Genomic DNA, 26,783 nt, shown 5'->3' on the forward strand with positions numbered 1-26,783 from the left:
CATCTTATTTATGACTAAAACTCCAAAAAATGCAGAATTCTTTGCAGCTTCTTCATATTATTTCAAAATAATTTTATCTGTAGGCATTACAGTGAAATCACAGGTGAAGTGCAAAATAGAAATTTTAAGACTTCAATTTGTTAAGAAATTTAATACAGTAATTAGAGGTTATAAATTTTTGTCTTGACAATTTTATAATTTATTCTCAATAATTTGAGTATCATTTTCTTTATCATTTTAGGACAAGAAAAATTGAATAATTCTGCATGATTCAGTGAAAACATCATGAAAATTGAGCTAGAATTGACTTCGATCACAACAAGTTTTTATAAATATAATTGGTTTTACAATGAAATATATAGCGTAAAAATGCAATTTTGACTCACTTATGGTCTCATACTGTATGAAATTACCTTGATATATCCGTAATTTGTTATATCCGTATAATAATTTAAATGCGTTAAATTCATATATCTGGGGATCCAAGATTACTTTGCTATCTCACTGATTTAGCAATATCCATGTTTGTGCTATTACCCATAGGGGCTTTTTTACAGAATGTTGTATTTTGTCAGAGACATATAAAACAGTTTTATATTTCTCTGATTTTGTGTAAAATGGGATTTAGTGTAAAATGTGTTTTTGTAGGTGTGTCTGAATACCCTGATAAAAATAAAAATTTGCTGAATTATACAGTCCAGACATTTTTTAAAACATGCTAATTTCGCAGGATATTAATTTTATTTTAATGAGGGTATTCAGGCACACATAAAAAAACACATCATACACAAAATACACCATCCTGTAACCAAGCGCCTATGATATTACCATAAGCATGATTAGTTCAGTAACTCGAAAAACCCGAAACCCCCCAATTTTTGGAGAATACCCATACAGGAGGGGTGAAACCCCAATAAAGTGGTGGAAACCCCATAAATTGAATGTATTGGGGTACTATAAGGCCTAAGGTGATGTTTAATTGAATGATATTGACAAAATGTAAAATGTTGCTAGTTATGGTGCCATTTATTGTCACTTTCTTTAGATATAATTTCATACATGTACATACTAGAAACTTTTTTTTTAAGTATGCAATTCTTTCTTTCAATGTATTATGTAAGTTTTTTATAACAGTGTTTGGGATATAACATTGTAAACATTGTAAAGTTTCAGTACTACATCTTTTATCTGATATATAAAAAAAAAGAATCAATTTTCCAAGGAAAGGTCTTCTAAGAGAAAATTTGCATATAAATATATTACTATTAATTTTCCTTATTCTTTATTTTTTCTTTTGTTAATTTAATTTTATTTATTCATGGGTAAGAATGAAGGATACAGAGATAACAAACAATATTTAATATCAAAGTCCACAGAACAATACAAAATAGGAGCAAAGCAAACATGGACCTTTGAAACATCAGAGTTGGGATCAGGTGCCATGAAGGAGTGAGCATATAATATTCCTTAGAGGTCAATGTCAAACGGACAAGAGTTAAAAGTACAAGTACTAAATCTAAGGTCCCGTCACAGGATATGCACTTGTCAAATATAAAGTCCCTAGTAGTAACCATTTAACAGTTACAGGCAAGTTTTTTTTTTTAAGGATATCAAATTTCATTATTTGGGGTTAGGCCATTCCAAGTTTTTTCTATGTTTAGCGTCTGCTTGCGTCTTTGTTTTTGACACCCCATGTCAAAAAAAATCAAACAGAATCAGGAGTCCGAAAATTTATTATTCAGGTCAAAATTTGTGACTTGCAGCAATTTCTCTACATATTTGTATAATATTTCATAATTGGAAAAGTTTCAGTAATTAATACCTTGATTTTGCTGAAGAAAATAATATTCTTTATGAAAAATACCTGTTAGATAAAAATAATATCTTTTGAATTACTTCATTCTTACTACTATAAGATATGTGTTTAATTTTTTTTGACTTGTGTGTTTTTTGCAAATAGGTAGCTAGGTTCTTGAAATATGGGTGGATGCTAAACAGAGAAAAAACTTGAAATGGCCTTATTTTACCCTGAGATTTTCTTTTCGGCAGTAGCTTATTCAGATTATTAATACTTTACTAATATTTTTTTTAATTATGCTGTAAGTGCCCAGTATAAGGCAGAATTTTCTGCCCTCCCTCAGCAAATATAGGCATCTCCATACGAGTAAAAAATTCTCGAAAGGTTAAACAACAGACAAGTGACCAGGTTATTGTTGAAGTTGAATATTTATGACTGACACTGTAATTGTTTGGAGGGGATTTATTTTTAGTAACCAACAACCAATTTTGACAAGAATGATTTATTAACTTTTAGGTTAATTCGAATCTTTGTTAAATTCTCAAAACCAGAGACAAAAAGTCTAACAAAATCAAACAAAATATAATTGCATTATATGTTTTGTCACCTAGAACGAACAAAAAGAGGTGGGAAAAATTTCCCTGGTTTTCCTTTATGTTTTCCATATGATCACTTGTCAAAGAATCCTCTTCCATTCCCTGCATATCAACACGTTTTGATACACCAGACATGGTGAGGGACTTTCCTCGCTATGACAAGGCTCCTCTCAGCCCCTGTAGACGTGGTGAGGGATTTCCCTGGTCTCTATGTAACGACACACAATACTTGGTTTGTGAGGACATTCTATTTGGCATCCTCTCATATGGACACTCCAGACATGGTGAAAGATTTCCCAGGTATCCCACCTTCTGGTAGACGAGACATGACAACCTGAAATTATATACATGTACATAACCGATTACTAAATAATGTGAAATTTCTGCAATGCCTTACATAATTATATTGTTACTATTAAAACGATACTTTTTAGGAAAGTTTAATTAATGCTGAGAAAGACCCCACACATTAATTGTGCTTAAATGTAAGAATAATGCTATAAAACACGTAAAACAGAAATGTTTAACTTCCTGCTTTCTACCACAAATTTATAAATCTTAGTCAAAAATTTTTTTTTAGAATTACTTTTCACAAACATTACCTGAATAAACATCAAATACATAATGTAAATTACCTTTGGTTTCTTCAGTGAAGAAGACATATACCCCACACACATGCTGTCTGTTGTGTGACCCCATAATACTTCCACTGTGAAAAAAATTCAAATAACACAGTGTGCATTAATAATTTACCAGAAATCATTTGATATTCTAGAAATACAATGCTTCTGGACATAAATATCCATGAACATTGTTTTAAAAGGATATCAGTGTCATACAAATGCAAGAATCTAATAAAACAAATCATATTCAAGTAAGTTTTTTTAACATGTCTTGAAGAGTACAGTTAAATCACCATGGATACCTGTATCCTCCTCATTCTGTTTGAGAGCCAGCACACCAGCTAACTTGTCATCCTCTTCCTCTAAAAACTCAGACTCTGTCAGGAAAAGAAATACAAATAAGCATTGAAATAAGTAAATCTTGACATTGATAAACTAAATTTATTGTGAATTTTGGAAGTCCACTAATGCTATTGATTTCAATCAAGAAACTGATCAGAATTGTTTACCATCCTGGTTCCTGACTGCAGATATGGTTTTATATTTTAATCTTTGATTATAATGCTACAGATCCCGTTGTGCAGATATTGTGAAATTTACGGCACAAAATATTCTGTGTTAGGGATGTATTTCTTCACTTCCAGCATTGACCAATCAACTACCTAATTCTAGACATATTACATGAGCAACCTGTATATTTTATCCATTTCCTTACATGTCTATCCGTCAATAGTATTCAACAAACTAATAAACTGGCTTGTTAAGAATTTTTGGTGGTGTGGCAGATATTTCTACACAATCAAACTGACTGGTCCTTAGACAAGACTGTAAGAGAATGCTAGGATCAATAGCATTAATTGTCAAAGACTAAGCATCAAACCATTACAATGATCCAGCTCTGCATCTATATACTGAACTGAAAGGATTTTTTTTCAAGTTTGCCATTGCTAGCCTAGCATTGTTACTGACCTAAGAAGTTATTTTTATAACAGTTAGACAGTCACAGACTAACATAGTCACTGACCTAAGAAGTTATTTTTATAACAGTTGGACAATCCAAGACTAGCATTATCTTCCTGTTGTATAGACAAGGCACTCTCTCTGGCCAGTAATGTCTTCATAATGTGTTCACCACTTCCTGTATGAAAAGTATTAAGATGTAAAATATATATTTTATGAAGAAACAATTAACACAGAAAAAAGTTGCTGTAAGTCATAGGATTGGAAAAGTAGTTATAGTTTTACTACCCCTGTATTATTGTTTCTTTTTCTTTGAAATAATTATATTCCCTGCTTGAAAAGTGGAAGGATATATAGTTATTTATGTCCATCCGTCTGTTATGGTTTGGGGTTTGGGGTTTCTATCTCTTATCCCTGACTCCTCTTTTACCACTGAATGAAGTTTAATGAGACTCATACAGAATCTTTGTTACTAAGTGCCTCGTGCACCTCCAATTTTACGTTTTGATCGGAAAAACTTGTGAATAAACTATCTTTGCAAAGTTTTAGGACAAAAATATATCATGATGATTTAATGATGAATTGTCAATGTGCACCATTTTGTAACATTAGTTTCATGCATATATGTACAATTTTTTATTTTCACTTACAGTGTATTTGCCGTTGCAATATTAGATACCATTTTTATATGCTTAAGTTTAGGGCTATTTCAGAATTACAAATCTTATTAACTGTTCTTAACATTTTTCATAGTTTCCAAGGTAATCATGTGACCTCTAGCTAATTTCAAGGTCGTCTTACCTGATGTACTGGTTCCCACCCCTGGTTTTCCTGGTCTCTGATTGTAGGCCCAACATCCTGCACCATAGGTTGCTGCCTGAAAGTTATAGATTGAATATATGTATCAACAAGAGGCCCACGGGCCTTATAGGTCACCTGAGTATCATGTAACAACTTTCCAGCGATTGTATTTGGTTCGTGTTTTAATCCAAAAGCCATGAAATTCACAAATTTTGAAAGAGGCACCAATGGTTATCAAAGGGCAGATTTCAAAGCATTAATTTATTTTTAGTCAAAGTACCCCCCTGGTACCCCTGACCAAGCGGCCCTGAAATTATCTATTTTGAAAGAGGCCCATTTCTTCATTATAAGGCCAGCATTTTTTTTTTATATTTAGGTTTAGTTATGAACATAAGAATAAAAAAGTCCCGCAGGAGAAGGAAATAATTTTTTTTTCTGATAACTCAATTATTAATATTTGTTCAGTCTTTTTCCTAATAGGCTCCTTACCACTGGACACATGCTTACAAATAGTCCAATCCACACTTTGCAAAAGTTGTTTCCCATTGCGGGGTCAACCAAAAGGTCAAAAGGGAAAGAAACGTCATTTCTCCTCTTTATGCTACTAAATATTTGGACGTGCTATGATAAATCCATTGTGTTTAATTTTCTTTCTTTCGATATGTGGGTAGCCCCATTTTGGGGCAATCAGTACACAAAAGGCAGAGCTTTTTTTTAAAGTCAAATGACGAAGTTACAAACCTGAAAACTACAAAGGCTACTGTGTGGATTGTATGGGTTTATTCCCTAAGATGGCGGCCAAGGGACATAACTTTTGAAAAGTGTGGATTGGACTATAGGAAAGTAGAACATTTAACTGCTTATTTCATCATCTGCAAGTTTGGGCCAGTTATATAACTTGTGTGATGTTGATCAAAATATATTTTTAAAAAATCAATTCTTTAAAAGTCTTTCAATATATCATCATTCTTTAAATATGTGTTAGGTGAATGTGTACACATTGTTGTAAAATTAACCAGGTCTGGTACAATCACTAGATTTAGCTACGTAGGTAGAATTACCTACGTAGCTTTATTTACCTACCTCAGGTAGCTTTATTTAGCTATTTCAAGGTAAGTTTTCAAAAGTTTTCTTTTTATTAAAAAGAGACAAAAAGTCGCAATTTAATGACTATAGATATTTATTCTAGGGAGGCTTAAAAAAACAATCCAAAGCAGAGATAGTTTATACATTGCTGCGTTTGGACAATTTAGAGCAAAACATGTAATTCCATTGTTTGGTTAGCTGTCCGTGCGGTGAGGCATGACTGAGTATGATTACTTCACATTGTGCTGAATAATTACCGACCTATTATCGTGTTAACTGGAACTGGACTTCTTTGTCATTTCATTCAAGGGGTAACTGTTCTAACTGTCATACATAGCCCCAAAACTTTCAGAACTTTGATTGCAATTGCACAGAAAAAGACATTTTTCCAAGAGGGATTTTTTCATGAGTTGTTTTCAGATGAGTTCAAAGTTGAAAATGATCACTGCATCAAAATGATATTTTCTGCACACCCTGAGAAAAATGCTTTTAAATAGAAATAAACCAATTTGGTAGCTAAATAAAGCTACCTCAGGTAGGTAAATAAAGCTATGTAGGTAAATCAAGCTACGTAGCTAAATCTAGTGATTGTACCAGACCTGTAAACTTATGGACTTAACTTCTCCCATAGTTTTATTCATTACATCTGATGCATAAGCCACCCTTTTCTGAAGAATGATGCTTAGACTGTAAGCTATAACAGAGACCTAAACAATGTCGCTGGCAATATGCAATACCTACCACGAGCAGTTTAAAACCTGCGGACAGAAAATAATTTACAGTTACTTTTGGAACGAATACATAATTCTCTCACCAGCATGTCATTGTGCAACAAAGTCGTCAGCATTTTATTTGTCCCTTGAACAGAAGAAACGTTTTGAATGGCACTCTTATCGATGAATTTTACACTAAACCAGGCTAGCTTTATTTACTCGCCGTTTCATCGTAAAAACCGGAAGTGCGAGTTCGTAAATTTGAAATCTCGATCCCGACTCAAATTTGACATCGGAAAGAAAAAAAAAGTTTTATTTATTTCTGAAAATTTAAAACCTTGAGCGGAGAGTTTGTAAAACTGAAAATAAAATTAATCCTGGCCTTAAATATGTAATTAGATCATTATCATATTAACCAGGAGCAAAGGATAAGATGTTCAAAGAATTCATGCATTTCATTAAATATAATCATTAGAGCCCCACCCTAAAACAAGAACCCCTGACCCTGGGGCCATAAAATTCACAATTTTGGTAGAGGCACTCTTGCTTATCATAACTATGTACTTAGTTAGTTTATTTAATACCCAGGAGCAGAGAAGAAGATTTTCAAAGAATTCATGTATTTTCACTATATAATCAATAGAGCCCCGCCCTAACACCAGAACCCCTGACCCTGAGGCCATAAAATTCACAATTTTGGTAGAGGCACTCTTGCTCATCATAACTATGTTCTTAGCTGGTTTATTTAATACCCAGGAGCAGAGAAGAAGATTTTCAAAGAAATAATGCATTTTCACTACCTACTTATTTAGCCCCGCCCTAGCACTAGAACCCCTGACCCCAGGGCCATAAATTTCACAATTTTGGTAGAGGACTCATTGCTGATTACAATCATGCAAACAGTTTAACTGCTTGATGTCCAGGAGTAAAGAAGAAGATTTTTAAAGATTGCAGTAATTTTAGTGGTTTTGGCCCCACCCCTCAGGCCCCAGGGGGGCCGGGATCATGAAATTCACAATTTTTGTTCCCCTTTACCCATAGATGCTTTGTGCCAAATTTGGTTAAAATTGGTTCAGTGGTTGCAGAGAAGAAGCTGAAAATGTTCAAATGTTAACGCACAACGCACGACGCACGACGACGGACGAAAACAGATAGCAATAGGTCACCTGAGTTTACTCAGGTGACCTAAAAAGTAAAATGGGTTCTTCGAGAGCATGGTTAATTTTATAATTAGTCAATCTGGTTATTTTAAACACATAGAAACCAAGTAATATTTCCATGGTAAAATACTTTAAGAATAAATGGCTTCCTAAATACAATCACTGGATAACTCATTAAGAAAGATCAATTCAAAGAGTCAATTATATATTCCTCTTGAGCAGCTAACTAAATTCTAGACAGTCAAATTACGTTTTCATGAGTCAAAATTCAAAGAAATCTTTGTTTCTGTTTCATCCAAGGGAAAAATTTCTGCGGATTTCTTACTCTCGCTTAATATGCCTAAAAAGAATATTTGGTTTAAAAGGAAAAACTTCTGCAGAGAATTTGTGACTGTGTACAGTGCGTATATTAATACCCTGTGTAAAAAGTACTTATACAGTAACTTTTTTAAAATTCAAATATTTGGATAGATTTATCAATAGAGTGTACAGAAGAGCACAAGTTTTTACAGAAACACGTCAGTCTGTACCGTAAATGCAAGACGGCTAATTTTGAGATTATGACGTCAAAATATCAAACTTGCTTTTTTCTGCCTTTCAATAACATTACATATAGGATACATGACATCAAAATTATAATCAGTTCACTTATGTTGTCAGAATGCTTACATCCAAAAAATCAGAGAAATTCTGTATATTGGATTAAAATAATTGGAAATTGGAATTTTTTAATTGAAAGCATATCTGATTATTGGGAAAATGTGTCTGCCCTTAGACTTTGTTTGGATGTGGACCCCCAAACCTGTCCATTTTACTGTGCAAAGACATCAAGTGTGATAGTGTATATTCAGTTAATAACCTACATATATATGTCCCTTATCAACAAATATTTACATCCACTGAATATTTTCTCTTTTATTTCTTAAGAAAACCCATTGCGTTAATCACTGCATGAACTACACTATGCATGTCATCTGTACAGATTTCTTGATCAGTGGCTGTTCCATCAATGAAACAAATAAAAACGTTTGCATCATTAATAAAATAATTAATTTTTTAACTCCTAGTTTAAATGATTATTTAAAGAGATAAAAATATAAACAATAAAATGCTTTCTTTGTTTGTTATTACTGGAATAAACGGTCACAGCAATTGCAGAAAAAAATTACATCATTTTTCTGCAACAGCTGCTTCCGTTAATTCCAGTAATTATAAAAACAAAGAAAGCATTTTATTGTTTAACTTATCAGAAGAATTTATCTTTTAGAATATAATTTATATTAATTGATAGTGTACACACAGGGCCAAGCCTTCCTGACTGTTTGAGAGAAATCCCACCACTGGACACCGCTGTTGCTATGTTACCACTGGTATCCATGACGATAGCTCCCACGGTGTCCTGTATCTTCTCTTCCTCCTCTACATCACAACTTTCCTCTGTTTTGTCTTCTCTCTACACAAATACAACAATGATGGTCGTCTATCAACATGATTACATTGTATGTAGTTTGAGACAGTGGGGGGAATGAGAATGGAAACTAACCTAATGAATATTCATGTAACCACTATCCATTAAGAATGACTTAGTTATCTATAGCCTGCTGTTGTGGATTATAGCTAAATTTACCTGTTCGGTTAACTTCATTTTCTTGCTGCTGTCTCTCTCATTTACAATGTCCAGTTTCCTTTTGTGACTCTGGTAAGTTTTCCGTGCCTCATCTAATTTAAAAGTAATAATACAAGAAGTCTGCATATTCTATTATCTGACCATTACTGGAGACATATCTGCTTTAAGAAAAGATTGAGACATAATACTCAATTATCAAATACAGCAAAACTCGTTTTGTACGTACACAGATATAGCGAATTTACGGATATAGCGAAGTCATTTTGAATCTCCAGCTATATAAATTTAAAGAATTTCTTATATGGATATAACAAATTACAAATATAGTGAAGTGATTTCTTAGGTCCCAGTGATTTCATTATACTGTAGATCACTTAATTTTTGCGACACCTTATTTTCGCGAGATAGTTATTGACTCTTTATTAGCAAGACAAATTTTTCACGAATTGTGGTCATTGCTCTATATAATATTAAAGGAATTCTATTATACGCGAGAATGAAATTTTTGCGAGCAAACCGTCTTGTGTAATTACGCGAAAATAAAGTTCTCTTGAATAAAAAGTGATTTACAGTAACTAAGTTTCACTGTACTGTCATTTTATTGAAATGTCTCTCTTCCTATTAATTATAAACCAATGTAACAGATTTTACCTTATGTCATTTATGGACTATTTTACCTGTAATTAGATGTCTAGTTTCCAAAGTTTTTATTCCGTTTTCTTCAGCCCATTGTTTAGCTCCATCACCTACAAGAACACTGAAGAGGAAAGTTTATATTAAAAGTAAATTGTTTGTTGTTGTCTTTTATTAATTAGATTAATATAAATTTATAGAAGTAGATAATTTTTAAGAAGATGACATGTCGAGACGACATCAAGCCACCATCTCTATCAGTTCTGTAGGTACTATACATGTACATAATTTGGCGTGACTATTCAAAATTTAGCGCACTCACTGGGTAGTGAATAGTTAGCCAATCATGAATTAGCGCTACACATGTCCGCGCTTTATATTGTATGTATAAATGATTGTTTAATGGTATTCATGAATTAGCGCATTGTTGTCTGTGCAAAAATTGCTAAAATATGAAGCCCGCTTTTTAAAGTACGCATACAGTATTTTAAAGGCAGAGATTTTAAGCACCGCCTTCAAAAATACCTAGTCTTGGCAGCCTGTCAATCAAGTGGATGAAGGTCCATCATTGGATGCTGGACCTTGATTGACATTTACTTACTGGTCTCTGTGTATACCTTGTACACCTTGATTGGAACTCATGGTGACCTTCTAATTAACTTTTGATACTTTGATGTTTACAGAACATGGTATACAGAACATGTATAACTACGGAATTTTATAGACTATTCTACCACGATTATTAAAAACATGAAAGAAAGCCGCCGGACATTATTCTCCAATAAATCACGAACGTCATCAAAAAATTATCAGATCAGAAACATGTACAAATTAAAAAAAATTCAAATGCATGTTTGGCTGTAGAATGAAATACTTGTTTAGACCGCATTGATGTGTCGTCTTTATAAGAAATAAACACTGTAAATTTCATAAAGTTACAGATGAAGTCGGTTTTAATAGCTAAGCAGGGCTATTCCACGGACCTCCCTACACATTAAACAATGTGATTTTAGCAGTAAAACAGGAACATGATTTTGTTATTGTATATTCGTTTTTAACTGATCAATACATATAACGAACAAATTTGTAATTTAAAAAAGACTATTTTCAATGTAACGAAAGCTCAGATCGTCTGCATTCCTAACACAGGTAAGCAAACAAATTGTACCTCTGGTGTTAAATAAAACAGCGTAATCGAGACATGGTGACCTAATTCGTTTCTCTATAGAGGAAACAATCAGCCGTATTTATCGGTCTTGGTAGAATAGAAATAATGTCCTTGTTGTCGTGAATGATGCAGAATAACCTCCTCGGTCTCGAAATGTTGTTTGAAATATAAAAGCCTCGGCTTTTATCTTTCAAACAACATTTCTCGACCTTGGAGGTTATTCTGCAACATTCACGAAAACGCGGACTTTATTTCTTAAATAATATATGAATTAAATATATCTTTTGTATTTGAAAGGATAATAATATAATATGTATTTTTAAAGCCAAAATATTTAACTTTAGTACAAAAACCTATTTTCAAATTAAATTTCTATATTATTTTTAATATGTTAAATGGTAAAGTGGAAATGTTATTGATAAAGTTCAGATATGCACTGTGTAAATTAATTAAATTTAAAAATAATGTTTCTAATAATGGGTCACATTTTTCTTTTTTATTCAAATGAGAATTAAAAAGCATATGTTTCAGGGTGACAAATCCTTATTAAGGTTAGGATAGACCTATACAGTGCAGATATTTTTTGTGAAATGTTGTTCACACAGCTCTCTTTTCATTTAACTAATAGATGGGATCCTGGGGATGAAGGAATTAATTACTCTAGTAAGTCTAATTTGGTTGTTACAAGAGTTGTTTTTAATTCTTTAAATTAACACATACAATATAACATCTAAAACAAACTTTGTTTTAATATTTGAATTCTTAGTACGGTATCATTATATTTTTTTTAAATAGGTAGGGGTGTTTTCAAACAGTCAAAAAAAATAATAAAAAGTTGAAAAAACCTTTTTACTACTAATTTTAAAATTGTCTCAAAATCCCAAACACAGGTAAAGTTTGACACCTGCGGTATTTCACTGTGTATTAAATCACTTCCTGTGTATAGGGATTAGGAGACAGATGACCGCAGGTAGACTGCTAGCCCCCAAGGCATTCACACCTGTACAAAACAAGCCCCTCCCTCACCTGGAATTTACCACCCGGTAAAAAATCTCTACCTTTAAGTGTAAAACATGTATTTAATTGTAACCTGGGATGAAGTCTCCCTAAGGACAATTTGTCCCCCAACTGTCTGTTAACCAGCGTGGCCGACACCTCTACTGGGTTCTTGACACCTGGAATACAAAATGTCTCTTCAACGTCTAAAACCATATAAAAAGATAGCCTCTGAAGACTTTTCCCTACGTTTAATTTTTAATTATTTTGAGTGATGTCTAACCAGAAATGGCCCCCACTGCTCCAAACACCAGCTTCTTTCCTTCCATAATACAAGCATCACATTCCACACAGCCATTAATGTTTAGACTGGATCCCACGCCTGCATTGGTCAACAATGAATCCTTGAAGATGAAGAAAAAATTCTTGTATAATTACTAAGTTGAACTCCGATATCTTATATGCCATGGATACATGTACACTGTATCTAAAAGATTCCTCTCAAGAATGACGGCCTACTTTAACCAAATTTGCCAGACAGAATCCTTTAGTAAAGGAGATTTAAATTTGTTCAAATGAAGGACCATGAAGTTTAGTCAAATCATGACACCCAGGGGTAGGGTGGAGCCACAAAAGATGATTAAAGTTTTACATAGAAATACATACAAAAATTCTTTAAAACTCTATTTGTTGTTTTGATCATGACCATGGGGCCAGGGTTGGGCTACAATGGGGGAAGGGGGGGGTTGGACCACAGTGGGGTGATGCAACCACTTTTGAAATAACGACCACTATTGAAATAATTATTTCAATAGTGGTTGAGGGTGTATTTCAATAAAAAACATAGGTAATAACCACTTCTGAAATACGACCACTATTGAAATAATTATATCAATAGTGGTTGAGAGTGCATTTCAATAGCAAACATAGTTAGTAACCACTATTGAATTACAATCACTATTGAAATAATTATATCAATAGTGGTTAAGAGTGCATTTCAATAGCAAACATAAGTTACATGTAGTTACCACTATTGAAATACAACTATTGAAATAATTATATAAATAGTGGTTGAGGGTGTATTTCAATAAAAAACATAGGTAATAACCACTTCTGAAATACGAACACTTTTGAAATAATTATATCAATAGTGGTTGAGACTGCATTTCAATAGCAAACATAGTTGGTAACCACTATTGAATTACAACCACTATTGAAATAATTATATCAATAGTGGTTAAGAGTGCATTTCAATAGCAAACATAGTTAGTTACCACTACTGAAATACAACAACTATTGAAATAATTATATCAATAGTGGTTGAGGGTGAATTTCAATAACAAACATATTAAATAACCACTATTGAACCAGAAGTCTCTGATGAGACTGTAGCTCTACTGGTTTGTTCTTATCAAAAACCATTTCACTATTTTATGTATCTTTGTGTAGTCTACTTGTGTGCCAACTTTTTTCGAAATCAAACTAAAACTGTAGAAGGAGTAGCGTTTTAAAGGAATTTGACAGAAAATTCTATTTTAAGTAACCATGGTTACATCGTTCATCGAAATCAAAAACCGATGCAATATTCTATGTATCTTAGTGTAGTCTACTTGTGTGCCAAGTTATATTGAAATCAGACCAAAACTGTAGAAGGAGTAACAATTTAAAGGAATTTCACAGAAAATTCTACTTTTAGTAACCATGGCAACACCGTTCATCGAAATTAAAAACCGATGCACTATTCTATGTATCTTAGTGTAGTCTACTTGTGTGCCAAGTTATATTGAAATCAGACCAAAACTGTAGAAGGAGTAGCTTTTTAAAGGAATTTCATAACAAGAGGCCCAGGGGCCACAGCGCTCACCTGAGCACATCAGCTAGGAAAAAACACATCAGATCAGAACTGAAAGTTAATTTAAGTTGGGGGGGGGCTTGAATTTTAACCCCCAAGGGGATCATAATTTGAACGAACTAGAATCTACATTACCTGAGGATGATTCCATACAAATATTACTAATCCTGGCTTTGAAGTACTTGAAAAGAAGATTTTTAAAGATTTTTCCTATATATTCCTATGTAAAACTTTGATCGGCCATTTTGGCCCCGCCCTACCCCCGGGGGTCATGACTTGAACAAACTTGAATCTACTCTACCTGAGGATAATTTCACATGAGTTTCATCTTTCCTGTTTCAATGGTTCTTGAGAAGAAGATTTTTTAAGATTTTTCCTATATATTCCTATGTAAAACTTTGATCGGCCATTTTGGCCCCGCCCTACCCCCGGGGTCATGACTTGAACAAACTTGAATCTACACTACCTGAGGATGATTCCACATGAGTTTCATCTTTCCTGGCCCAGTGGTTCTTGAGAAGAAGATTTTTAATGATTTTTCCTATATATTCCTATGTAAAACTTTGATTGGCCATTTTGGCCCCGCCCTACCCCCGGGGGTCATGACTTGAACAAACTTGAATCTACACTACCTGAGGATGATTCCACATGAGTTTCATCTTTCCTGTTTCAATGGTTCTTGAGAAGAAGATTTTTTAAGATTTTTCCTATATATTTTCTATGTAAAACTTTGATCGGCCATTTTGGCCCCGCCCTACCCCCGGGGGTCATGACTTGAACAAACTTGAATCTACACTACCTGAGGATGATTCCACATGAGTTTCATCTTTCCTGGCCCAGTGGTTCTTGAGAAGAAGATTTTTAATGATTTTTCCTATATATTCCTATGTAAAACTTTGATCGGCCATTTTGGCCCCGCCCTACCCCCGGGGGTCATGACTTGAACAAACTTGAATCTACACTACCTAAGGATGATACCACATAAGTTTCATTTTTCCTGGCCCAGTGGTTCTTGAGAAGAAGATTTATAAAGATTTTTCCTATATATTCCTATGTAAAACTTTGATCGGCCATTTTTGCCCCGCCCTACCCCCGGGGGTCATGACTTGAACAAACTTGAATCTACACTACCTGAAGATGATTCCACATGAGTTTCATCTTTCCTGGCCCAGTGGTTCTTGAGAAGAAGATTTTTAAAGATTTGTTCTATATATTCCTATGTAAAACTTTGATCGGCCATTTTGGCCCCGCCCTACCCCCGGGGGTCATGACTTGAACAAACTTGAATCTACACTACCTGAGGATGATTCCACATGAGTTTCATCTTTCCTGGCCCAGTGGTTCTTGAGGAGAAGATTTTTCTAAAAATGCCAATAATTTTTCTCTAAATCATGATTATCTCCCCTTGGAAAAGGGCGTGGCCCTTCATTTGAACAAACTTGAATCCCCTTCACCCAAGGATACTTTGTGCCAAGTTTAATTGAAATTGGCCCAGTGGTTCTTGAGAAGAAGATGAAAATGTGAAAAGTTTACGACAACGACAACGCCGACAACGACGACGACGACGACAACGCCGACAACGACAACGACAGACAACGGACAAATTGTGATCAGAAAAGCTCACTTGAGCCTTTGGCTCAGGTGAGCTAAAAAATTCTATTTTTAGTAACCATGGCAACACCATTCATCGAATTTAAAAACCGATGCACTATTCTATGTATCTTAGTGTAGTCTACTTGTGTGCCAAGTTATATTAAAATCAGACCAAAACTGTAGAAGGAGTAGCGTTTTAAAGGAATTTCACAGAAAATTCTATTTTTAGTAACCATGGCTACACCGTTCATTGAAATAAAAAACCGATGCACTATTCTATGTATCTTAGTGTAGTCTACTTGTGTGCCAAGTTATATTGAAATCAGACCAAAACTGTAGAAGGAGTAGCTTTTTAAAGGAATTTCATAGAAAATTCTATTTTTAGTAACCATGGCAACACCATTCATCGAATTTAAAAACCGATGCACTATTCTATGTATCTTAGTGTAGTCTACTTGTGTGCCAAGTTATATTAAAATCAGACCAAAACTGTAGAAGGAGTAGCGTTTTAAAGGAATTTCACAGAAAATTCTATTTTTAGTAACCATGGCTACACCGTTCATTGAAATAAAAAACCGATGCACTATTCTATGTATTTTTGTGTAGTCTACTTGTGTGCCAAGTTATATTGAAATCAGACCAAAACTGTAGGAGGAGTAGCGTTTTGAAAAATTGTTTACAGACAGACGGACAGACAGACAGACCGACGGACGGACGCCGGACACATGACTATCGCATAAGCTCTTCTGGTCTCTGACCAGTAGAACTAAAAAGGACCACTATTGAAATAATTATTTCAATAGTGGGCGAGATTCATTTCAATAACAAACATAGGTTGCAACCACTATTGAAATAATGTTCACTTTTGAAAGAAAGATTTTAATATGGATTCAATTATGGTTTTAGTTTGAAGTATTTTCAGCAACTATCAAAATAGTTATTTAAATCACTTTTGAAATTATAATTTCAATAACTATCTAAATTTAGGGCAGATGATACAAACAAAATATGGATGCCTGGATTGGTAAATATTCTTGTCTGATTTCATTGAAAATATGCAAATAATAAATTTCTAGAATGTAAAGAAATAATTGTAAACCTTCTGGGATGTTCAACATTTTGCCTCACTAAAACAATCATTATTACTTTATACACTTTCTTAATTATTAATCTATGTATATATTTTTCACCCCATATCCAATTTTTGTGAAATTTTCGATAAAAAATAAAACAATTACAAGGTGGAACTTTTCTTTCAATACTGGTCATATTTCAATAGTGGTTGAAACCTATCGTAATCCCCACTATTATATAATTATTTCAATAGTGCTCGTATTTCAATAGTGGTTGAAACCTATGGTAATCATATTGAAATGTACTCTCATCCACCATTGAAGTAATTATATCTATTGTGGTTGTATTTCAATGGTGGTTATACTAACTATGTTTGCTATTGAAATGCACTCTCAACCACTATTGATATAATTATTTCAATAGTGGTCGTATTTCAATAGTGGTTATTAACTATGCTTGCTATTGAAATGCATTCTCAACCACTATTCATTTGAAATAATTATTTCAATAGTGGTCGTATTTCAATAGTGGTTATTAACTATGCTTGCTATTGAAATGCATTCTCAACCACTATTCATTTGATATAATTATTTCAATAGTGGTCGTTATTTCAATAGTGGTTGCAACAGTGGGGATCAAATTTTTGCAAAAAAAATAAATAGCAATGTGGCCAATGGGCCTCTTGTACTAATTGTATCCATGCATACCTCTAAACATTGATAGTGTCTGTCACACACCCTACAGATTTACCTATCTTATCCATACCTCCAAAGATTTAACTGCCTCTGTCACACACTCTACAGCACCCCTCCCCTTCTCCAGAAGATGATACACCTGATAAAACAAAAAGCAAGAACTGTTAATCACAACCAAGTATTAATGTGAAGCAATGGACCCATAAGCAACATGAGACCACAATGTATGCTCACAATATATACTGTAATATTTACATTTGCAAATGTTTTCCTTTATATAACACTACTGAAAGCAAGCGTTTTTATAACTTTATAGACACAGATACGGGGTCAAGAGGTCATAGATATGAGTATGGATAAACGTTTGACGTCATTTCTCAGTGACATCATAAAGGGTTGACGCGCGTTCAGTGGATTACATACATGCCGTTGGGTTTGAAAAATAATGCATTTCACAAGTTAAAAGTCACAATCAGGCAAATTTAAAGAATGATTAAGTCACAAATGTAAATATAAGTAATATGGTATCATTTTTTGAGTTTTACTGGGATGTAAAACAGGTTGGCACATGATCACATCTTCCATAAAGCCCTTTGGGCTTTATTTGATCACTTGACCAACACATTTTACTCCCAATAAAACTAAAAAAATGATACTTTATTTCTTAAAAATCACAGAATCTGATCATGATTTTTTGAGACTTGAAGAAAGAATACTGGTCTCAGGTTAATTAACCTTTTTTCTGAGAAGTACCTTTTAGCTATGTATATGAAAATATACAATTCATGGTGGGCATGAATTCAATGGTTTCTTTGTAATTCGAAAACAACAAAATAAATACCAACAAATATAAGTAATTTTAAAATTTCTCAGCCTATACTCTGCACTCATGGCCATTGAGCAGGAAGGGATCTTTTTTTTGCCGGCACCTACTGCGACACGGGACCTCAGTTTATACGGTCTTACCCGAAGGAATGGTCTCCACATCCCACAGTTGGATTCTAACCTGCAACTTAAGGATCAACTCAGTACTTCAAAACTCTAGAGCAGACCCTCTTACCTCTGCACTACAAGAGCAACAAAATATTTCTTATAGCCTTGCAACTATTTATTGCCATTGTGGTCAAAACCTTCTAGCTGATTTGAACAAATTGAATCTACACTGTTTGTAGATGTTTCCTTATAAATATGGCAAATTGAGCATTGCTTTTCTTAAGGTGAAGATCTAGTAAATGAGTTGATCGTCTTTTAGTGTTAGTTCCATTATGACTTCATTTATTATTATTTAAAACTTTGCCTATTGTGGCCCCATATCATGATGTATACAAATCTGAATCTACAGTACATCAGGAGGCTTTCACATAATTAAGCTTCAATTTTTCTGGCTCAGTGGTTCAGAATATTTTTAACTGGGTCAGTCACCCTTTTTTACTATTCTTTACCATCTCCCCTTAGAAGAGGGTGTGGCCTTTCATTTGAACTTTGTTCTAAAGAACCTTGTAAAAGCTATGACCTGTTTTAAATCATGCATCCTCCAGAACCATCCATTGATACTTTGTTCTAGGCAAAGATGAAATCAGCCTATTATGGTGCTAATAAGAGGAAGGTGAAATTGAACAAGTTTATGAAAACAATGACAACAATTATGACAGACAAAAGACAAATTTTGATCAGAAATGCTCACTTGAGCTTTCCGCTCATATGAGCTCTAATTCAAATATCAGGAATAAGATCAATAAAAAAAGTACACAATTTTATAGTAAACGATTCCTCTGAGATTTTTAATGAAAATCATAATTATGTACATTAAGATATTATTAATAAAAGTTTTTCACCTTTAGGCATGTAGATTTACAGAGTTTCACATAAGCATCTTCTTTTTGTACTGAATGGTATCCTGCACCTGGAAGAAATAATTTAAAATAAAAACATGATAACGAATTTTTTTTCCATCTCCTACTTGCCAGAACTGGAAAAAAATTGAATACCCTAATTACAAATATTGTCTTCGGTTTTTCCATTTGCCTGATCATGACAAAGAACACACTGACTGGTGGACAGGGGATACTTACACCTTGAGTGTGCCAGATATACCACATCAAAATGTTTAGAAACCTGTCTGAGTTTTCTTTGCTACTAGCTAAGTTCAGAGTTGTATTGATTAGATGAACTTTTGGGCTTCAGATCACAAACACTTGTTTCAGAAATAAATTATATAAAATAATCCACTAATTATTATATTTTTAATGGGTAAAAAATTATTACCAAAACAAGTGCCTGTAATTATCATATGATAATTTTCTGAATTTGCATAATAGAGCTATTACTTTCCTGGTGGCTTTAAAATTATAAAATAGGATACTAAATTCAAATATTATGTTAAAAACCAGCATTTGAATAGCAGGGTATTGAATCTCCTTTTAGACCAGGAAGTATAAACACCTGACAGGTAGATAACACAGGTATGTCACATGATCAGTGTGTATAGAGATAGCACTTGGAGTTCGATCAAGGGCGGTCGCCATTACTGATGAAAGGTAATAATAGGAAACTAGTCTGAAAACAGTCAAGTTTAGTAATTTTTAACCATGGGGAACAAACTAATCTATTTTCTGAGTTTTCTTGGATGCTAGTTTGATGTCGAATTATTTAAATTTTGTTAAATATTTCTACTAAGAATGTAAAATTTTATTTTTTAGTTTGATATAGAGCTTTTAAATTAATCATGGACCCCCGTACCAGTGCCCAGGACCTGATGCGATGTGACCTGTGTGAGACCGCTGTGGTACAGATGCACTGTGATACATGTCTTGTCAACCTGTGTACAAGTTGTGTAGGAAAACACATGATATCTGATGAATCTAAGAAACATGAAGTTGTTAAATTTCAGGCAAGGAAATCAACCCCCCTCTACCCCAAATGTAAACATCATATCAAAGAACGATGTGAAATGTACTGCAATCAATGTGAAATTCCTGTGTGCACAAGTTGTGTTGCATCTGATAAACACCTTGGGCATAAAATTGTGAAAATTCTGCAAGTTTCAGATGAAAGAAGAAACAAAATTATGAAAGACATAACTGAATTAAATGAGAAAATCTATCCCACCTACCAGGATATTGCCTCTGATGTACAAAACAGAATGAGTCAGTTAGAAAAGGAATATGGAGATCTCTCAACAGCCATAACAAAACATGGAGAGGACTGGCACAGAGAAATTGACAAACTTGTCAAGAAACTTAAAGCTGAAGTTGATGAGATGAAAAACACACAGTTACAAACTCTACAGAAACATCTGGATGAAATAAACAAGACAATGTCTGACATCAAGGATGAAATTGATTCAGTTGAAATAGCAATAGACACTAATGACTTGTCAAAACTGTTTAGTGTTACATCCAATGTAGATATATACAGAAATCTTCCACACAAAATTATGCCATCTTTACCCAAGTTCACGCATGGAACAATCCATAAAGAGCTTTTTAAAGTGTTTGGCGCCTTATCATCAAGTTCTTTAACATCAGAAAAAGATGGTTACAGCATGAAGACAACACAGAAATCACCAGAAGCTGGATCCTCTCCTCCAGTCAAACAGCTGCTTGATGAACCAGAGACTGTCACCACTATAAAAATATACATACATTTTACGCTTCTTCCATTCCTTTACAATGTGGCCTGTCTGAGTGATGAAGAAATCTGGACAATTGGAGGTGACAACAACATGAAACTCTACAGCATCAATCAGGGATCACTACTCAAGTCAATCACAACTAAGTCAAAGAACATTCCATCTAACATAGCAGTGACCAAAAGTGGAGATCTAGTTTATACTGATTATGATAGAACTGTGAACATTGTGAAGAATGAGAAGATAGAGGAGTTGATCAGACTACAGAACTGGAGACCTCAAGGTGTCTGTAGTACCTCCTCTGGTGACCTCCTGGTTATCATGGACAGTAATGATGGAAAAGAAACAAAAGTTGTCTGTTACTCTGGCTCTACAGAGAAACAAACCATTCAGTTTGATGATAAAGGTAAACCTCTCTATTCATCTGGTAATTATTACAGATACATAAGAGAGAACAGGAATCTGGATATCTGTGTGTCTGACAATGAAGCTAGAGCAGTAGTGGTGGTCAATCAGGCCGGGAAACTGAGATTCAGGTACACTGGACATACTCCTGCTCCAAAGAACAAAGGATTTGATCCACGAGGAATCACCACAGACAGTCAGAGTCACATCCTTACAGCTGATTATAACAATGAGTGTGTCCACATCATAGACCAGGATGGACAGTTCCTCCGTTACATAGACTGTGGACTGAGTAATCCCCATGGACTGTGTATGGATACAAATGACAATCTGTTTGTTGCTCTACAGAGCAACAAACAAGTGAAAAAAATTAAATATTTGCATTAAAATAAATCCTTAGTAATCTGAATAATTTTTACTATAGGTATAATGAGGGAAATTTCTAATATTTTGTCACAATTATTAAGGCAAAATTTTGTTTTGAATTGTATAAAAAGTGAAACAAAGTCTCTTATCCAAGCACAGAAGATAATATGATTTCTTGATATTTTAGGTACCTATTATTCATATAATTTCAAATCAAAATCATTGCAGTCAAAAAATATGTTCATCAATCCATACATTAAAAGTAAAATGCTTACAGGACTTTGTCAAGAATTGACCAAAATATCAGTGGAAATGTTTGAAAATTCTGCAGACCTAATAAAACTTTATCTGATTTAATAGCTAGGGGGTGTCCTTACAGTGGCTTGAACCTAAAACCCTCAGATTATACGTTAACTTCGTCACCATGTCTCTAAGAAAAGCGAAACATACAGGTTTGTCTTATACATCTGAATTCGATTGACTAATGAACAATGGTACATGTACAATGTTGTCATACTTGTTTTAAAAAATAATTTTATCTAATTCCATGATACTAGCTTCAAACGCAGGTCGGTTTATTTAAAGGAGGAATAAATGTACGTTAACTCATGTTTTGACACGGAATTTAAAATTATCAATTGTAATCGCAATTTGAAATCCTCCCTTTTAAAATCAAATTTATAAATAATATTTATTATATAGCCATGATTTTCATGTCATTTATTTAATTATTTGATAGATTGATTATATATATGGAATATTCTTATGAATTAATTAAAAAAAGAAAAGAACGATTTGATTGCTTCTTTATCACGTTGGCATACAGTGCGGTAGGCATCAAAAGCCTGAAAGTAAATTCGATGGTCGGTACGATCTCTAGACAAGGTAGACAAGATATACACAATAGCAGCAAACTAAATGTCAATCAAATCAAAGTATCCAATCCTAGGCTTAATTTCAGATGATTTACAGACTTTCTAAGACCAGGTAAATTTGAAGGAGGTGCTATTTCCTCCCCCCTTTAAAATCCAATACTCTACCGACTGAGCTAAAGGATTAACCCACTACAGTAACACTCAGTTACTTAAGTGAGTCATAATTTTATTAAATTCCACTATATACTTCATTGAAAAATGCAATTTTCTAAAATACTATTCAGTGTTATTAGTTGCTCATTTTTTATGACTAAAACACCATAAAATGCAGAATTCTTTGTAGTTTCTTCAGATTAATATTTCAAAGTAATTTTATCTTGAGGCATTACAGTGAAATCACAGGTCAAGTGCAAAATAGAAATTTTAAGACTTCAATATTTGTTAAGAAATTTTAGTAATTTGAGGTTGGAAATTTTTATCTTGACAATTTTATAATTTATTCTCAATGATTTCATTGATTTGAGTATCATTTTCTTTATCATTTTAGGACCAGAGAAAATTAATAATTCTGCATGTTTCAGTGAAAACATCATGAAAATTGAGCAAAGATTGACTTCACATCAAGTTGGTTTTACAATGAAATATATAGCGTAAAAATGCAATTCTGACTCACTTATGGTCACATACTGTATGATATTACCTCCCTATATCTGTAATTTGTTATATCCGTATAATAAATTCGTTAAATTCATATAGCCGGGGATCCAAGATACCTTCGCTATATCCCTGAATTAGCAATATCCATGTTTGTGTTATTACCAAGTTTCACTGTAGCTTAGTGCTAGTAGGAACGTGGCCTCACTACATATAACACACTGACAGTCACTTTTAACTCTGTTACATACACTTCTCCCTTTACCAGGTGACGTCCAGGAAAACCAATAAAGGATTATGTATGTTAAGAGCCAATTTTGGCCCCCTAAAAATCAGCATTTTAGAATGACATTCAGATATGTTTAATTGATATTTATTTCGTAGAAAAGATTATATTAGATATATTTCCGATATATTTTTCACATTTATATGCACTCACTAGCTACATGTATACATGATGACAGAAATAACACTTTTTATATATCTACCCGAAAAAGCCATAAATACATCTTTTTCTTGATGTTTTTTCTTATGGGAAACATAGTGCGCATTGTAGAACATGCATAGTTTTTCTGTCAGTAATTAGTATTGAATAGATACATCTTTGGTAAAAAATTAAAGTATGTTCTAGATTGCACTCAATATTTTCTGGAAGAAAAACTGCTTAAAAATAAGCATTTTCATACAAAATATGCTAAAATTGCGGGAAAACATGAACTTTATGATGTCATATTTCTATATTAACGGCATTTTGATGAAACTGAAAATTAACAATATAGGTCACATGTATAGCTGTGCAAAATAAAGCTATATATATAAATTGAAAGTAAGATATTCATTTTAGGGGGCCATTTGAGACACTTACCATATATTGCTCTTTTATTATATAGCTTAATTTACCTATATAGGTTTATCTACCTATGAAATATAGCTTTATTTAGCTATTTCAGAGTAAATTTCTGTTTTATGAAAAGCAGACAAAAAGTCACATAATGAGGCAATATTAGTTTTTGTCCCCCGCTTTCGTGAAAGCGAGGGGATATAAAATCTCATTCGTCTGTCCGTCAGTCTGTCCGTCACAAAAACTTTAACCTTGCCCATAACTTTTGATTTAGTGGAGCTATGACTTTCATATTTCACATGTGTATTCCTTGTGACAAGACCTTTCTTTGGGTATCACCAAGGGTCAGTTTCATTTGTCACTGATCGGCGTACGCCGAATTGCGCCGGTCATATGACCGGCGTAGAACGGCTAAGAGGCAAATGAAGTAAACCGGCGAAAACATTTTTAAAAATTGAATAATTACGCTAAATGATAATCAATTAATTAAGTTTTACCATTTTTTACATTATATCTTAGTTAGAATAATTCGAAATTCAATTTAAAATAAAACCATGGACCTCATGAAAAATTTTATTTTTCAGAAAATAAAAACATATTTTAATTATATGAATACAGATTTGCTCAAAATATGCAAACAAATAAAGAACATGTCGATCTGTTAAAAAGTATCTGCATTTTCACAATTGTTTTCTCTTCCCGCCATATTTCTAAGACCGGCGATCTCCTCGCCGGTCATTTCAGACCGGCGCATTCGGCGTACGCCGGCGAACCTTCCCCGGTCAAATGAAGTAACAAGCCGGGTTAGGAAAGGTCAAGCGGCGCATTCGGCGTACGCCAGTATGACAAATGAAATCCTACCCAAATCTGACCTTTTGACCTTGACCTTGGAGTTTGACCCACTTTTACACAAAAATTTCAAACTTTTACTTTGGCCATAACTTTTGAATAGTAGGTACTAGGACTTTCATATTTCATATATGTATTGTTTGTGGCAAAATCTTTCATTGGATAACAACAACCTTGACCTTTTGACCTTGACCTTGGAGATTTACGTACTTATTAAAAAACTTTAACCTTGACCAGAACTTTTGAACGGTGGGGGCTAGGGCTTTTGTACTTTACATATGTAATCCCTGTGAGAAGACCTTTCACTTTTACCGTTTGACCTTGACCTTGGAGTTTTAATTACTTTTTAAAAACTTTAACCTTGGTCACAACATTTAACCATTAGATAGTCGGACTTTAATATTTCACATATGTATTCCTTGTGGCAAGACATTTCATTGGATATCAACAACCTTGACCTTTTGACCTTGACCTTGGAGATTTACGTACTTATGAAAAATCTTTAACCTTGACCATAACTTTTGAACGGTGGGGGCTAGGGCTTTCGTAGTTCACATATGTTTTCCTTTTGAGAAGACCTTCATTGGATACCAACAACTTTTACCCTTTGACCTTGACATTGGAGTTTTAACTACCCATACAAAAAAAAGGTACATATAGGCATACCTTTTTTGTGCCTTTTCTGTGCCTAATGTGTACCTACTATTATAGGTACAGAAAAGGCATACCTATTCTGTACCAAAAATGAACTTTATTTTTTTCTAGTGTACCTAAAATGTACCTAATTTGGACTTTGTCATTTTACAGTGTGCCTGAAATGTGCCTACTTTAGACTTTGTCATTTTTCAGTGTACCTAAAATGTACCTAATTTGGACTTTGTCATTTTACAGTGTGCCTGAAATGTGCCTACTTTAGACTTTGTCATTTTTCAGTGTGCCTAGAATGTACCTATTTTGAACTTAGATATTTTCCATCTTACCTACTATGAACTTTGTCATTTTTCAGTGTGCCAGAAATGTACCTATGTTGAACTTAAATATTTTCCAGTGTGCATAAAATGTACCTACTTTGGACTCAGTCATTTTTCAAAATGTCTGAATTTAAATACTTTTTTAGATGACTGGTTCTTTGTATCTGGGTGTGGGTGGGGTGGGTTGTAGGGGGCTGGGGTTGAATTATCATTCAACATTTTGTGCATTTAATTTTTAATAACATTATATACCTGGTACTTCAGATTTCACATCATTATTTCAAGTCCTCAGTATAATATATAGCGGTGTTGTGGAAAGAAAAAATGGGGAGGGGTGATAACATTGTTACTCTCAAATGCCAAATATGTAATTATCATTTATTCAATTAATCTTCTTACGGAAAATAAAAGGTAAAGATCCATTTCTGTTCTTAAAATATGCACTAGTTTGTCTTAAAGAGTGTCAGTTCTTAGTAACTTTGATTAACATTCTCTAAGACATAGGGGATTGTCTTATAAACACTATACAATTATATTGACCATTAACACCCCCCCCCCCCCCACTACACACGCACTTGCTAAATTATTATTATTTTTTTTTTTACATGTCATTTTATCAAGTTTTTGCATTTATAAAACTAATTCTGCAATACTGTGAAATATGTCAATTAGAGACTGTCAGACAGGAAATCACTTTCCGCTTGAACGGATACAATACACAGGTAATCCACAGAGAGATCAGGTTTAGTCCATGCACCTAGTGAAGTGGACACAAAGTCGTGTAACCAACAGCCAAATCTGCTTAGTTACGATGCT

The 26,783-nt window shown here is 33.7% G+C and overlaps 2 protein-coding genes across 3 annotated transcripts in view; one reads left to right on the forward strand and one right to left on the reverse strand.

Annotated features, from left to right (window-relative positions):
* Nucleotides 1-1,902: 1,902 nt before the first annotated feature.
* Nucleotides 1,903-26,783, reverse strand: part of LOC134281284 (threonine aspartase 1-like) — a 30,683-nt gene continuing 5,802 nt past the window's right edge. Inside the window, exons 2-13 of one of the 2 annotated variants that reach the window (XM_062763762.1) lie at nucleotides 19,211-19,278; nucleotides 17,446-17,514; nucleotides 12,445-12,565; nucleotides 12,256-12,340; nucleotides 10,042-10,121; nucleotides 9,365-9,456; nucleotides 9,038-9,190; nucleotides 4,779-4,854; nucleotides 4,042-4,155; nucleotides 3,320-3,394; nucleotides 3,030-3,103; nucleotides 1,906-2,728 (exon numbers count right to left, since the gene is read on the reverse strand). In XM_062763762.1, the coding sequence (XP_062619746.1) occupies nucleotides 2,657-2,728; nucleotides 3,030-3,103; nucleotides 3,320-3,394; nucleotides 4,042-4,155; nucleotides 4,779-4,854; nucleotides 9,038-9,190; nucleotides 9,365-9,456; nucleotides 10,042-10,121; nucleotides 12,256-12,340; nucleotides 12,445-12,565; nucleotides 17,446-17,514; nucleotides 19,211-19,278 (1,079 nt within the window). In that variant the 3' untranslated portion in view covers nucleotides 1,906-2,656. Of the gene's footprint in view, nucleotides 2,729-3,029; nucleotides 3,104-3,319; nucleotides 3,395-4,041; nucleotides 4,156-4,778; nucleotides 4,855-9,037; nucleotides 9,191-9,364; nucleotides 9,457-10,041; nucleotides 10,122-12,255; nucleotides 12,341-12,444; nucleotides 12,566-17,445; nucleotides 17,515-19,210; nucleotides 19,279-26,783 lie in introns of both variants that reach the window. The other variant, XM_062763763.1, reaches the window with a different exon arrangement.
* Nucleotides 19,880-21,872, forward strand: LOC134281277 (uncharacterized). Its single transcript, XM_062763751.1, has 2 exons — nucleotides 19,880-19,912; nucleotides 20,075-21,872. Exon 2 carries the CDS (start codon nucleotides 20,101-20,103, stop codon nucleotides 21,796-21,798), a length of 1,698 nt encoding a protein of 565 aa, XP_062619735.1. The 5' UTR covers nucleotides 19,880-19,912; nucleotides 20,075-20,100; the 3' UTR covers nucleotides 21,799-21,872.

Source organism: Saccostrea cucullata, unplaced genomic scaffold (assembly GCF_032062105.1).
Source record: "Saccostrea cucullata isolate Sc308-1 unplaced genomic scaffold, CSIRO_AGI_Scuc_v1 ctg214, whole genome shotgun sequence".
NCBI lineage: Eukaryota > Metazoa > Mollusca > Bivalvia > Ostreida > Ostreidae > Saccostrea > Saccostrea cuccullata.